This window comes from Nerophis ophidion, unplaced genomic scaffold, assembly GCF_033978795.1.
Source record: "Nerophis ophidion isolate RoL-2023_Sa unplaced genomic scaffold, RoL_Noph_v1.0 HiC_scaffold_455, whole genome shotgun sequence".
Classification (NCBI taxonomy): domain Eukaryota; kingdom Metazoa; phylum Chordata; class Actinopteri; order Syngnathiformes; family Syngnathidae; genus Nerophis; species Nerophis ophidion.
Window position 1 is genome coordinate 1 of NW_026907366.1, and position 14,051 is coordinate 14,051.

General features: G+C 39.3%; 1 protein-coding gene and 1 long non-coding RNA gene across 2 annotated transcripts; one reads left to right on the top strand and one right to left on the bottom strand.

Moving 5' to 3' along the window:
• Positions 1 to 3,271: 3,271 nt before the first annotated feature.
• On the bottom strand, positions 3,272 to 5,829 carry LOC133548159 (uncharacterized). The gene is made up of 3 exons (XM_061893509.1): positions 5,797 to 5,829; positions 5,645 to 5,715; positions 3,272 to 5,580 (listed from the first exon to the last, which is right to left on the bottom strand). The coding sequence occupies exons 1-3, from the start codon at positions 5,807 to 5,809 to the stop codon at positions 5,194 to 5,196; spliced, it is 471 nt and encodes a 156-aa protein (XP_061749493.1). The 5' UTR covers positions 5,810 to 5,829; the 3' UTR covers positions 3,272 to 5,193.
• LOC133548160 (uncharacterized) lies at positions 5,016 to 6,762 on the top strand. Its single transcript, XR_009805785.1, has 2 exons — positions 5,016 to 5,718; positions 5,803 to 6,762. It is a non-coding gene; the product is annotated as an uncharacterized LOC133548160 (long non-coding RNA).
• The last annotated feature ends 7,289 nt before the right edge of the window (positions 6,763 to 14,051 follow it).

Below are 14,051 nucleotides of genomic sequence, written 5' to 3' on the forward strand. Positions count from 1 at the left end.
TTGAAGTGGGAGAACTTGCTGACTAAATACTTTTTTGCCCCACTGTATGTATACATTTTACAGGACTCTCATCGTCTGCCTCAGAGACCCAAGTAGTTTTTAGTGTATTATGCAAATGAGCCATGTTAGTCATTGTAGGAGCCAGATCATGTGTGTATGTCACGTGGTGTTTGTGGATGTGTACACAAGGAACAGAAGCATGTGTCACGTGACATAGGTGGCCGTCACCATAAAGAAGGTTTTTTTACCTGTACTCAAGAGGGAGAGAGGAAAGAGTAGAGCTCGGTAGCCATCATTTCTGCTCGGTTGGTAGAGTGGCCGTGCCAGCAACCTGAGGGTTCCAGGTTCGATCCCCGCTTCTGCCAACCTAGTCACTGCTGTTGTGTCCTCGGGCAAGACACTTTACCCACCTGCTCCCAGTGCCACCCACACTGGTTTCAAAATGTAACTTAGATATCGGGCTACACAATGTAAAGCGCTTCGAGTCACAAGAGAAAAGCGCTATATAAATATAATTAACTTCACATTAAATCAAATAATTTACTGTATTGTGAATTGTGATTGAAAAGTATGCCAAGAATAAACGTGTGGAATGTTTATTAAAAATATGTATCATGGAATAAAAACAGTATTTTCCAATAGATGTCCTTTACTTGACATTCTGTCTTGTCAGTCTCCCGCTACGTGTCTTGAAGCCTGCAACAAAAAGTACGTTTACCACACTTACAGTATAATCTACAAAAGGTTTATGTGTATCAAAACACATGCAAACTTGTTAGCACACGCAAAGCTGATCTAAATATTTGTCGATTAATGAGCAAAATAAGGAGTGCAATCCATCCCATCCATCCATTTTCTATCGCTTATTCCCTCCATTTAACATATTTGTCTTAATGATGTATGCAGAATATATGTTGATTATCAGAATGCCCACAATACTGGGAGGAGAAAATGCAAATACAAATCACTCAACATGAACAGTGAGATTTATCAATGCTGAAAGTGTCCTGCAGGCAGTATCGTGCCTCTTAAAAAGTCTGAAATCTGCGTGCAAACTGGCATAGTTGCACACAGGGCTGTGAGAAAGGAGGCCATCACGCTGCAAAGACAACTGACATAGTTGCACACAGGGCTGTGAGAAAGGAGGCCATCACGCTGCAAAGACAACTGACATAGTTGCACACAGGGCTGTGAGAAAGGAGGCCATCACGCTGCAAAGACAACTGACATAGTTGCACACAGGGCTGTGAGAAAGGAGGCCATCACGCTGCAAAGACAACTGACATAGTTACACACAGGGCTGTGAGAAAGGAGGCCATCACGCTGCAAAGACAACTGACATAGTTGCACACAGGGCTGTGAGAAAGGAGGCCATCACGCTGCAAAGACAACTGACATAGTTGCACACAGGGCTGTGAGAAAGGAGGCCATCACGCTGCAAAGACAACTGACATAGTTGCACACAGGGCTGTGAGAAAGGAGGCCATCACGCTGCAAAGACAACTGACATAGTTGCACACAGGGCTGTGAGAAAGGAGGCCATCACGCTGCAAAGACAACTGGCATAGTTGCACACAGGGCTGTGAGAAAGGAGGCCATCACGCTGCAAAGACAACTGACATAGTTGCACACAGGGCTGTGAGAAAGGAGGCCATCACGCTGCAAAGACAACTGACATAGTTGCACACAGGGCTGTGAGAAAGGAGGCCATCACGCTGCAAAGACAACTGACATAGTTGCACACAGGGCTGTGAGAAAGGAGGCCATCACGCTGCAAAGACAACTGACATAGTTGCACACAGGGCTGTGAGAAAGGAGGCCATCACGCTGCAAAGACAACTGACATAGTTGCACACAGGGCTGTGAGAAAGGAGGCCATCACGCTGCAAAGACAACTGACATAGTTGCACACAGGGCTGTGAGAAAGGAGGCCATCACGCTGCAAAGACAACTGACATAGTTGCACACAGGGCTGTGAGAAAGGAGGCCATCACGCTGCAAAGACAACTGACATAGTTGCACACAGGGCTGTGAGAAAGGAGGCCATCACGCTGCAAAGACAACTGACATAGTTGCACACAGGGCTGTGAGAAAGGAGGCCATCACGCTGCAAAGACAACTGAACAGAGAAGCCTTTGTTCTACGTGTGCATGTCATATTTGGACTGTTAGAAATAAAAAGAAGAAGATATATATTCAGCAATATCATTTTATAGCTGCTGGACAACTTAAAGGGCCGATTAAACCAAAGTCTATTAATTTATGTTGTTTTTTAATGGTATTCCTTTTTTGATTTAGAAAATATGCACCGTATTTTTCGGACTATAAGTAGCAGTTTTTTTTTCATAGTTTGGCCGGGGGTGCGACTTATATTCAGGAGCGACTTATGTGTGAAATTATTAACACATTACCGTAAAATATCAATATTATTTATCTCATTGACGTAAGAGACTAGACGTATAAGATTTCATGGGATTTATGGATTAGGAGTGAGAGATAGTTTGTTAAAGGTATATCATGTTCTATATGTTCTAGTTATTTGAATGACTCTTACCATAATATGTTAGCTTAACATAGCAGTTGCTTATTTATGCCTCATATAACCTACACTTATTCAGCCTGTTCTTCACTATTCTTGATTTATTTTAAATTGCCTTTCAAATGTCTATTTTCGGTGTTGGCTTTTATCAAATAAATTTCCCCCCAAAAATGCGACTTATACTCCAGTGCGACTTGTATGTTTTTTTTCCTTCTTTATTATGCCTTTTCGGCAGGTGCGACTTATACTCCGAAAAATATGGTATTGAAAAAATATATAAACGCAACACTTTTGTTTTTGCTCCCATTTATCATGAATTGAACTTAAAGATCTGAAACTTTTACTATACAGAAAATATATATTCCTCTCAAAAATTACTTACTGGGTGACATGTCCGGTGAGTATGCTGGTCATGCAAGAACTGGGATGTTTTTAGCTTCCAGATCCTTGCAACATGAGTTAGTAAATGTTATTTATAAAGGTGATGGCCTCGGGTGATTAGTACAACAATGGGGCTCAGGGTCTCGTGACGGTATCTCTGCGCATGGAAAATGCCATCAATAAAATGCACGTGGTTTCGCTGTCAATAATAACATACCAAAACCTCTGTATTGTGCCAGACGCCATTGAGTGTGAGCATTTGCCCACTCAAGTTGGTTAAGAAGACAAACTGCAGTTAGGTCGAGACCCCGATGAGGACCACGAGCATGCAGATGAGCTTTCTTGAGACAGATTGATTGATTGATACTTTTATTAGTAGATTGCACAGTTCAGTACATATTCCGTACAATTGACCACTAATTGGTAACACCCCAATATGTTTTTCAACTTGTTTAAGTCGGGGTCCACGTTAATCAATTCATGGTAGTTTCTTACAGTTTGTGCAGAAATGCTATGGTTAAGCAAACCAATTGTTGTAGCAGCTGTCCGGGTGGCAGGTCTCAGCCAATCAATATGGTCTGCGGCTGTGAGGCCAGTTGGATGTATTGCCAAATTCTCTGAAACACCTTTGGAGGCGGCTTATACTAAACGGCCTGGGCTACTGGGTGTGAAGTTGGAGAAGATGCAGGTGGAGGCCCCCTTGGTGTCCTGGGTTGTAGATTACCTGACTGACAGACCACAGTATATGCCACTGCAGGACTGTGTGTCTGACAGGCTGGTCAGCAACACCGGGGCCCCGGAGGCTACAGTACTCTTCCCCCTTCCTCTACACCATTTACACCACCCATTTCCACTATCAGTCAGAGTCCTGCCACCTTCAGAAGTTTTCTGATGACTCTGCGATAGTGGGGTGTATTGAGGAAGGTGATGACGAGGAATACAGGACACTGGTGGAGGACTTTGTCACATGGTGTGGAAAGAACCACCTCCAGCTCAATGTTACGGAGACCAAGGAGCTGGTTGTGGACCTGGGAAGGAGGAGGAGTACTCTGGCGACCCCTCTTTCCATCAAGGGGGTGGATGTGGACATGGTAGAGGATTATAAATACCTCGGAGTACACATGGACAACAAGCTGAATGGGTCAAAACACGCTGAGGCCCTCTACAAGAAGGGACAGAGCCGAATCTATATTTCCTTTGGAGGCTAGGATCCTTCAACGTCTGTACAAAGATGTTGAAGATGTTCTACGAGTCGCTGGTGGCAGGCGCCCTCTTGTACGCCGTGGCCTGCTGGGGCAGTGGGCTGAGAGTGAGGGACACATACAGACTGGACAAGTTGGTAGAGAAGGCCAGTAACAAGATGGGAGTGGAGCTGGACTCTCTGGCGGTGGTGTCAGAGAGAAGTCTAGCAAAACTCCTAGCCATTATGGACAACACCTCCCACCCACTACACTCGGACCTTGCAGAGAGAATGAGCACATTCAGTGGAAGGCTCAGACTCCCAAAATGCAACACGGAACGACACAGGAGGTCCTTCACACCGACAGCCATCAGACTGTATAATGCATATGTTCCTTGACTGCACTTAAATGTAGAATATATTTATATTATTCATATATATTATATTATTTATTATTATCATTGTTTATTGTGAGCGAACTGTGGTGCTGAATTTCCCCCAGGGATCAATAAAGTACTTTCTATTCTATTCTATTCTTATGGCGGAGAAATAAACATTTAATTGACGGGCAACAGCTCTGGTGGACATTGCTGCAGTCAGCATGCCTACTGCACGCTCCCTCAAAACGTGCGACATCTGAAGCATTGTGTTGTGTGATAAAACTGCACATTTCACAGTGGCCTTTTATTTTGGACAGCTCAAGGCACACCTGTCAGGTGGGATGGATTATCTTGGCAAAGAAAAAATGCTCACTAACAAATGTATACAGATTTGTGAACAATATTTGAGAGGAACAGGTATTTTGTGTTTATAGTCAAAGTTTTCGATCTTTGAGTTCATTTAAATTGGGAACAAGAACAAAAGCGTTGCGTTTTTTTTTTTTGTATTTAGTATAACTCCTAAAAAAAATGTCTTGCAATATGCAGTTTGATCATTCCTGCTGCAAATAGTATACATACTGTGATTCTATATTGCAGAAAAGGTGTTAGATGATCGATATGTGCTATAATCTAATATAAGCCCCCCTCCAGTGTGGAGAGCATAATAACATGAATGTAGAGGGAAAGAAGTGTTTCCAAGGGCACATAATGCTTCTAGTACACAAAAATAGGGTGATCTGTGCCACTTTTGCTGCTATCAATTGCACAAAGTAGATCACATACAACACGTCCACCAACAGTACATGCAATTTTATAGTTTGCGCACACAGATAAGTGTGTGGGAATTGGATCCTCAAAGATCAGGCTCTTAATATTTTCAGAAAATGGGAGTATTATTAGAATCAGACCTGCAGCTGGCTCTGTATTGTTCTTTTTCCTCCTGCCTGACGTGGATTTCGGTTCTTGCTGAGGTGTGTTTGCTGATCTTCTTCTGGGTGTGGCTTCTTCTTGAGGTCCATTTTCTTCTTCCTTTGCTGCTTTTGTGGGCTTTTTGGCTGCTTTTTTCTTCACTGTGCTGTCAGAGTTGTGTTTCCTGGACACCTGAAGTACAGCCACAATGGGGTTAGATTTCTATGTGCTGGTGGTGATTACCTACTGAATATACCTTTTTCTTGCGGGGGTAATCATGGTCTGCATCTGTATCTTTTCTCTTTTTGGCCTTTGGAGACTTTGATTCTGGTGTGTGAGAAAAGATAAAGACACACTAAGCTTTCTCTTATGTGTAATGGTATCTCAACTATTTTTTCTGGCGTTTACCTTTAGGAGCCATAGGACCTGGATCGCCCTGAAATGACACCATTTTCTATTAGTCAATACATGCTACAAATATAGTTGTTACGTATGAAAATGTGTTTGCATACTTTGAACTACATAGTCCTGCCATTGTGGTCGCGTACAGACTTCATTCCATCCACATAGTAACACTGCAACCAGGCCTCAAAACCTGAGTAGTCTTTCTTCTCTGGATCGTAACCTTTCCCACCTCCATAAACAAAAAGTCTAAATAAGAGGAGCACCTTTGTGTCGTTGTCTTCCCCCCACCCCGATCAACCTTGAAACATGGATTCTTACCTAAGTTCACCACCTCCAGCGGTACTGTGTGGCAAAGTCTGAGCAGGTCTGTATTCTCCTCTTCCATTTTGTCCTTTTTGGCTCCCTTAACATTTTTGGGCAAAATAAACTGTTAATAATCGAGGTAAAATACTTGTTTGTACTTATTTGACCTTTTTGCTATGGATCTCCTTTTTTACAGCTTTCTTGTCTTCACACGCATCCTCTGACTCGAGGCCTTCCAGCACAGTCCGGGCAGGCACAAAGGGTGGAATGTTCAACCTGGAAGACACACATGGGCATCTTTTCAAAAACAGAAGGTATTTTGTGTGGAAACAGTGCTACACTTTTATAGTAAACACATTTCCAAGTGAAATTAGGAATTGCTTGTTTATTCATCCAAGATGATTAGAATCTGGGGAATACAAAAACATTCTTCACTCTCCTTTTCAGATCACGGTGACCTGAGTATGTATCTTCATTCAATGGTCATTTCTTTTACAGCAGGCTCTTTGGTGAAGTGTAATATTATTGCTAGGAGTCTTGCAAAAGTACTTCACACAGTGGGCACGGCTGTAACAAAATAACACTGCAATGTACTGTCAACATGTACAAAACCCCAAACCAGTGAAGTAGCACGTTGTGTAAATGGTAAATAAAAACAGAATACAATGATTTGTAAATCCTTTTTAACTTATATTCAATTGAATGGACTGCAAAGACAAGATATTTGATGTTGGATCTGAGAAACTTTTTTTTTTGCAAATATTAGCTCATTTTGGAATTTGATGCCTGCAACATGCTTAAAAAAAGCTGGCACGAGTGTCAAAAAAGACCGAAAAAGTTGAGGAATGCTCATCAAACACTTGTTTCCCATAGCAAAGCAAAATTGAAGATGAGATCTCATGTATGTCTTATATATATCTCCTAGACATAAAAGAGCACTAATGGAGACCAAAGTAGTTTTCTCCTTCTTCTCAAATGTATCGCCTGAGAAATAAGGCTCACAGTGAGCACTATGAGAGATCTCATAGTTGTCTAATAGTTATCTCTTTTCCCCATTTCAACTAAGACCAAAATGAGAGATGAATGAGCTGGTCTCCAATATGTCTCAATTATGACTCAGTGAGAGAAACACCTGGTTTTGTTTCTCACTACTCACTGTTTGAGTTCTCAGATGTCTCTTTTCTATTTCGGCAAAAAGACAATTGATGAGTATACGTTTCAATATGTCTCAATGATGTCTCAGTGAGAGATATACTTGGTTTTGTCTCTCACTGCTCACTATTTGAGTTGTTAGATATACCCGTTTTCTAAAAAAAATGCATTTTAATGGGCTCAATTTAGTTATACCTCAATCATATTCCAGTTGATCTCATGCCAACATTGGGAGAAAATAATGAATTCAGACAATATGGATATATGGTCTGTAATCTAAATGGTTTATTTAAATAAAGTTGGACTTAATTTGTTGATTTCTTATCCACACGTCATGTACAGTAACTCGGTGACTACAATTGTGAGATTTAAAACTGAACCCAAACAATACTGATATGATCACAAGACACTTTGTAAGAGCTTTTAACATTTGTGAACTTTCTAGAGCAGTGGTTCTCAAACTCTTTTAACAAAGTACCACTTCAGAAGATATTTGGCTCTCCAACCACCATCATAAGGACTAATATTAAAATGCAGTAGCATAGTAGGCCTATGTATTCATTAAAAAAGACAGTGGCTTTATTAAACAAGTAAATGTAATATATTTGCCACTGAAATATTACACACAATGCAAAAACATCATCAACAATGATACTCCATATACAGTACATATTTACAGAATCCACGGCAACATCACATCAGTGTGTATTTTCAGAGCATTTATAACAATGATTAAAGATTTGATTTGTGGCTTCTTAGGCCAGTTCAGTTCTTCATTATTTCAAACTTTTCAAGTGTGTTGGGGAAATGAACTGCAATCACTATGCCAGGCATAGATGTGAAGTCAAGGAAAACAACTTTACCCAATATGTCATCCAAGAATACTACTGTACTGCAGAGGTTTCCAATAGGGGAATAACATGACTGCATGTCTCATATGTTACACTATCTTGCAGCAAAGAAAAACCTGCATGTTTATATTCACCAACGAGGGCCCATTTGGCACATGAATGTGCTGTGGTAAACAAGAAATCAATCTGTACATACTTTAAAAAAAGGATTAGAACCTTTCTTCTGACACACTGGTCCCACAAAGCAGGCATTTTATTTGTTTACTTTCTATTGGCCCAAAACAATTCTTGGAGGATTTATGTAATATAGTAGGCGATGATGCAGAGTGGGATAAAAAAAAGTTTTGGAACTTCTGCACACTGTTTAAGCAGTCTGTGTTCAGACTATCGGGATAAAGCAACTTGAACATTTTGAGCATATGGCTTAGGGCCTTACCTGTGACTTTAGGACAGTTTACATAACCCATGCTGATCAGAAGGCACTCTGCCATGGTTTCTGATGCATTGTCATGTATTGGTTTGTCTGTTGTGTCCTTGAAATTGGACTCTTCTGCACACTCCTCACTCAAACCATCTTCAAATCCTTCATTAAACGTATGTCCGTCATTGTACATCCAATCCCCTATATCAGGGAGAGCTTCCTCAAATGATTGAAATGGATCATACTCAGCATCGACATGTCATTCAGTTGTTAGGCCATCAGGAGGATGTATGAGGGCTGATCTGGAAAATGGTTTTCCATTCTCTTCGATGGTCAGAAGTAGAAATATTTTCATGTGCTGAAATTAAAATAGAATACAAATCACTAAAGGTTTTTTGATAACATTTTGTCACAAGGCAAAACGTATAACATCTCAGCATATCGCTGACATTCTTACACTCAAAAGTTTGTCACATTTGAGCAGGATTTGCTTTATGACAAAATTCACAGCAAAACATTATTCAGCCACAGAAGACGGTGGGTGTACCTGGCAGGTGGGGAGAGGCTTGATGTTCCAGAGTGGTACATCCTGCACGGTCACCTGAAGGTTGGATGTGTTCCATTTGAAGAGCAGTGTTTTGGGCTCCTTCAGGGGGCACCGCCTCATGCAGTGTTACCCTGCTGCTACCCCCTGACACAAAGAAGAGGAACCAAAAAACTCTAAAGATTCAAATCATTGAAAAAAAAACCAGACAAAACAAGAAGGAAGTTGACATAAATTGAACACATTATACAAATCCAGCTAATGGAATGCATTTCCTTTTTCCCCACATCTTGAGCGCATTGTAGTTCATGTTTACGTATCTTCTGCGTTTGTGGTAACACATCATCCACAGTGTTAAATGTAACTCATCACAATACAACACACACTATAAAAAGAAAGTTGTGGATGCTAATGCCAATCATTAGTAAATACACAACAGCAAACCAAACCTATGAGAAAGGATTTTGACGAGGGATGCAACATTATTCTAAATATAACCTTATTTTGATTTCAAAATTGTCACAATAACGCCGTGATGTGTGACGCTATCAAACGAGAACACCAGTCGCTGTGTTTTTTTCTGACAATATTAAGTGGGCTCATCTGAGAAGTAAACTGGTTCTCCCATGAAAACCCGCCGTGTGGGAAAACAAGGTTCAAACGGGACATTATAGAAGGGCGAAAAAGTGGAAGTGTGCAGGAGTGATGGGAACGTTTGTGCTTCGGTTAGCCGAGGAATTGTTGCTGTGAAATATTTCTGTGCCTATAACTGTCGTGTTAGTTGAACCTTAAACAAAGTCTGCATACTGCAAGGTAAAGCATGCCACGTTCATCCAGACCATTTCCAAATCGACTCAGAGCCCTTGCAGCTCACCAGAGGAAATGTGGACATGCACAAAATAAGACATTTGCTGACACTACACACCACAATGTCTACAATAAGTTAGGGAATAGGAGTAATATATTAGAATGAGTTATATGTTAGAACCGTTATTTGGAAAATATCGTTCATGTGAAACCAAGATGTCAGCAAGGGAAAATATGCATTTGTGAGGTATTTACATGATTAAAAGTCAAATTATTAGTTAACTCTTAAGAATCAGTATTCTACAAACTAATACAATTTGGACTGCAAAGGGCAGTTTCTTAGGAAGTTCAAAGTTTAAAAACACTCAACTAAACAGCAGTGATGTAACAATATCAAAATGTCATATCACCGTTACTGTGACCAAAATGATCACTGTTTGCATTATAATGGCAGTATTGTTGAATGTGCTAAAAAGGTCATCAAACCCACAATAATACCAAGTTGTATTGAAAAAAAAACATACCGGACACACAGTATAGTTTCTTGGCAAAAGAAACATTATTGTTCTACATTAGTTACACTGGATGTTTACTGTTTATGTCAGTTTAAAGACACTTATTTGAAAATGTTGGTTTTTGTGTGTTACTTGAAATTCTGCACCATTCCTTTGCACCTAAAATACCTGTTTTTAATGATAAATATGATTACAACATATGAAAATGATGTTTGTGTTCAATTACAGTAAGTGTGTTTATCCTAAACATTCCTCCCACGTCATTTAACACACTTTGACATTTTTGTAACAATATCTTACCCTGGCTTTAACACTATGACGATATCATACCGTGAAATGTTGATATTGTTACATCCTTAGTCATGACCTGATGTTACCTACCAGCTTTAACTTGGAGGTGAAAGGTTCCAAAAACATGAATTACACATGCTGAGATAACTCCTATTTGAAGTTTCATTCTTCATATGTGCTAATGTAATCAGGGTCAAAGAAAGCAATATTTTCATGTTTGTTCCTGACAAACTGTGGACAGCTTTTTATCTGTAAATCTCAATCAGAACTAATTGACTTCAAGAAAGAACAGGCATATACATATAACTTACTTGGACATTGCTGGTCATTCTCCACATTCACATAGGTGCATGCTGCAGGACGGGATGACTGCAGGAAGAAAAAGAAAGTATCACATATTATATCTGCTGCCAGTTTAATGCACCACCACTATACCAGTCTACTCAGCAACTTTACAGTCCTTCTTGATCTTTTATTTGATTCCACTTCTTTACCAGTTCTTCTTCATCGTTTTCCAGCTTTTCCTTTTGTCATTTCGACACTCCAATACTATATAAATCAATCAATCAATCAATGTTTATTTATATAGCCCCAAATCACAAATGTCTCAAAGGACTGTACAAATCATTACGACTACAACATCCTCGGAAGAACCCACAAAAGGGCAAGGAAAACTCACACCCAGTGGGCAGGGAGAATTCACATCCAGTGGGACGCTAGTGACAATGCTGACTATGAGAAACCTTGGAGAGGACCTCAGATGTGGGCAACCCCCCCCCCCCTCTAGGGGACCGAAAGCAATGGATGTGGAGCGGGTCTAACATGATACTGTGAAAGTTCAATCCATAGTGGCTCCAACACAGCCGCGAGAGTTCAGTTCAAGCGGATCCAAGACAGCAGCGAGAGTCCCGTCCACAGGAAACCATCTCAAGCGGAGGCGGAAACCATCTCAAGCGGAGGCGGATCAGCAGCGTAGAGATGTCCCCAACCAATACAGGCGAGCGGTCCATCCTGGGTCCCGACGAGCGGTCCATCCTGGGTCTCGACTCTGGACAGCCAGTACTTCATCCATGGTCATCGGACCGGACCCCCTCCACAAGGGAGGGGGGGACATAGGAGAAAGAAAAGAAGCGGCAGATCAACTGGTCTAAAAAGGAGGTCTATTTAAAGGCTAGAGTATACAGATGAGTTTTAAGGTGAGACTTAAATGCTTCTACTGAGGTGGCATCTCCAACTGTTACCGGAAGGGCATTCCAGAGTACTGGAGCCCGAACGGAAAACGCTCTATAGCCCGCAGACTTTTTTTGGGCTCTAGGAATCACTAATAAGCCGGAGTCTTTTGAACGCAGATTTCTTGCCGGGACATATGGTACAATACAATCGGCAAGATAGGATGGAGCTAGACCGTGTAGTATTTTATACGTAAGTAGTAAAACCTTAAAGTCACATCTTAAGTGCACAGGAAGCCAGTGCAGGTGAGCCAGTATAGGTATATATGTATGTATATATGTATATAAAGGTATATACAGTATAGGTATATATGTATGTATATATGTATATAAAGGTATATATGTATGTATATATGTATATAAAGGTATATACAGTATATATGTATGTATATATGTATATAAAGGTATATACAGTATATATGTATGTATATACGTATATAAAGGTATATACAGTATATATGTATGTATATATGTATATAAAGGTATATAAAGTATATATGTATGTATATATGTATATAAAGGTATATACAGTATATATGTATGTATATATGTATATAAAGGTATATACAGTATATATGTATGTATATATGTATATAAAGGTATATACAGTATAGGTATATATGTATGTATATATGTATATAAAGGTATATATGTATGTATATATGTATATAAAAGTATATACAGTATATATGTATGTATATATGTATATAAAGGTATATACAGTATATATGTATGTATATATGTATATAAAGGTATATACAGTATATATGTATGTATATATGTATATAAAGGTATATACAGTATAGGTATATATGTATGTATATATGTATATAAAGGTATATATGTATGTATATATGTATATAAAGGTATATACAGTATATATGTATGTATATATGTATATAAAGGTATATACAGTATATATGTATGTATATACGTATATAAAGGTATATACAGTATATATGTATGTATATATGTATATAAAGGTATATAAAGTATATATGTATGTATATATGTATATAAAGGTATATACAGTATATATGTATGTATATATGTATATAAAGGTATATACAGTATATATGTATGTATATATGTATATAAAGGTATATACAGTATAGGCGTAATGTGATCAAACTTTCTTGTTCTTGTCAAAAGTCTAGCAGCCGCATTTTGTACCAACTGTAATCTTTTAATGCTAGACATGGGGAGACCCCAAAATAATAGGTTACAGTAATCGAGACGAGACGTAACAAACGCATGGATAATGATCTCGGCGTCTTTAGTGGACAAAATGGAGCGAATTTTAGCGATATTACGGAGATGAAAGAAGGCCGTTTTAGTAACGCTTTTAATGTGTGCCTCAAAGGAGAGAGTTGGGTGGAAGATAAATACAGACAAAGGTTGCTGGAATATAGGTGGAACTTCTTGTAAATGTAAAACTCTATATTATGTGTTCAGTAATGTATATTGTTCCACTTCAAATGTTCTCTGAACATTTATTTCTCTCATTGTTATTTCACTTCTTGTTATTATACTTACCTCGGTGGAGGTAACTATCACAACTTCTAGCAAGGTGCTTGCGGCATTTATAGCTCTATTTCCGTAACTGCGTGACGTTCCAGTAGTTTAAAACAAATAACTGGTGTGTGTTAAAGTCATATAAATACCAAAAGAGAAACAATAAATGGTATTACTTACTTTCAGTTGTTATTCCTTCGATGCTGAATATTATTTCTTCCCATCGAAATCATTACATCCGCCCACTTAATGCGCATGCGTGTTTTTCAGGAAAAGCCAATCTGATTGGACAGATTCATGGAGTGCCGTGCCAAATCTCGCGATCTCAGGATTTACATCAAGTTCATTTTCTCCTTATATGTCCATCTGAAAATAGCCCTTTTTGGCTAGGACATCATTTTCAAATGATTTGAAAATGTATGCTTTCTATCAGACGGCGGCGGACATGACGCGTTATTTGCCATCAGTTAACGTCAGAAGAAGAAGAAGCGGGGAAACAGTAGGTGGCGTAACATTTGAAGGTTGTCAGTGCGCCTACCTTCAACTAAAACAAGGAAGAAGAAGAAAGCCAACACTTAGTTGTTTTTTTTAAAGGTTTATTTATAAATGTCAACAATTACAAACAGTAAG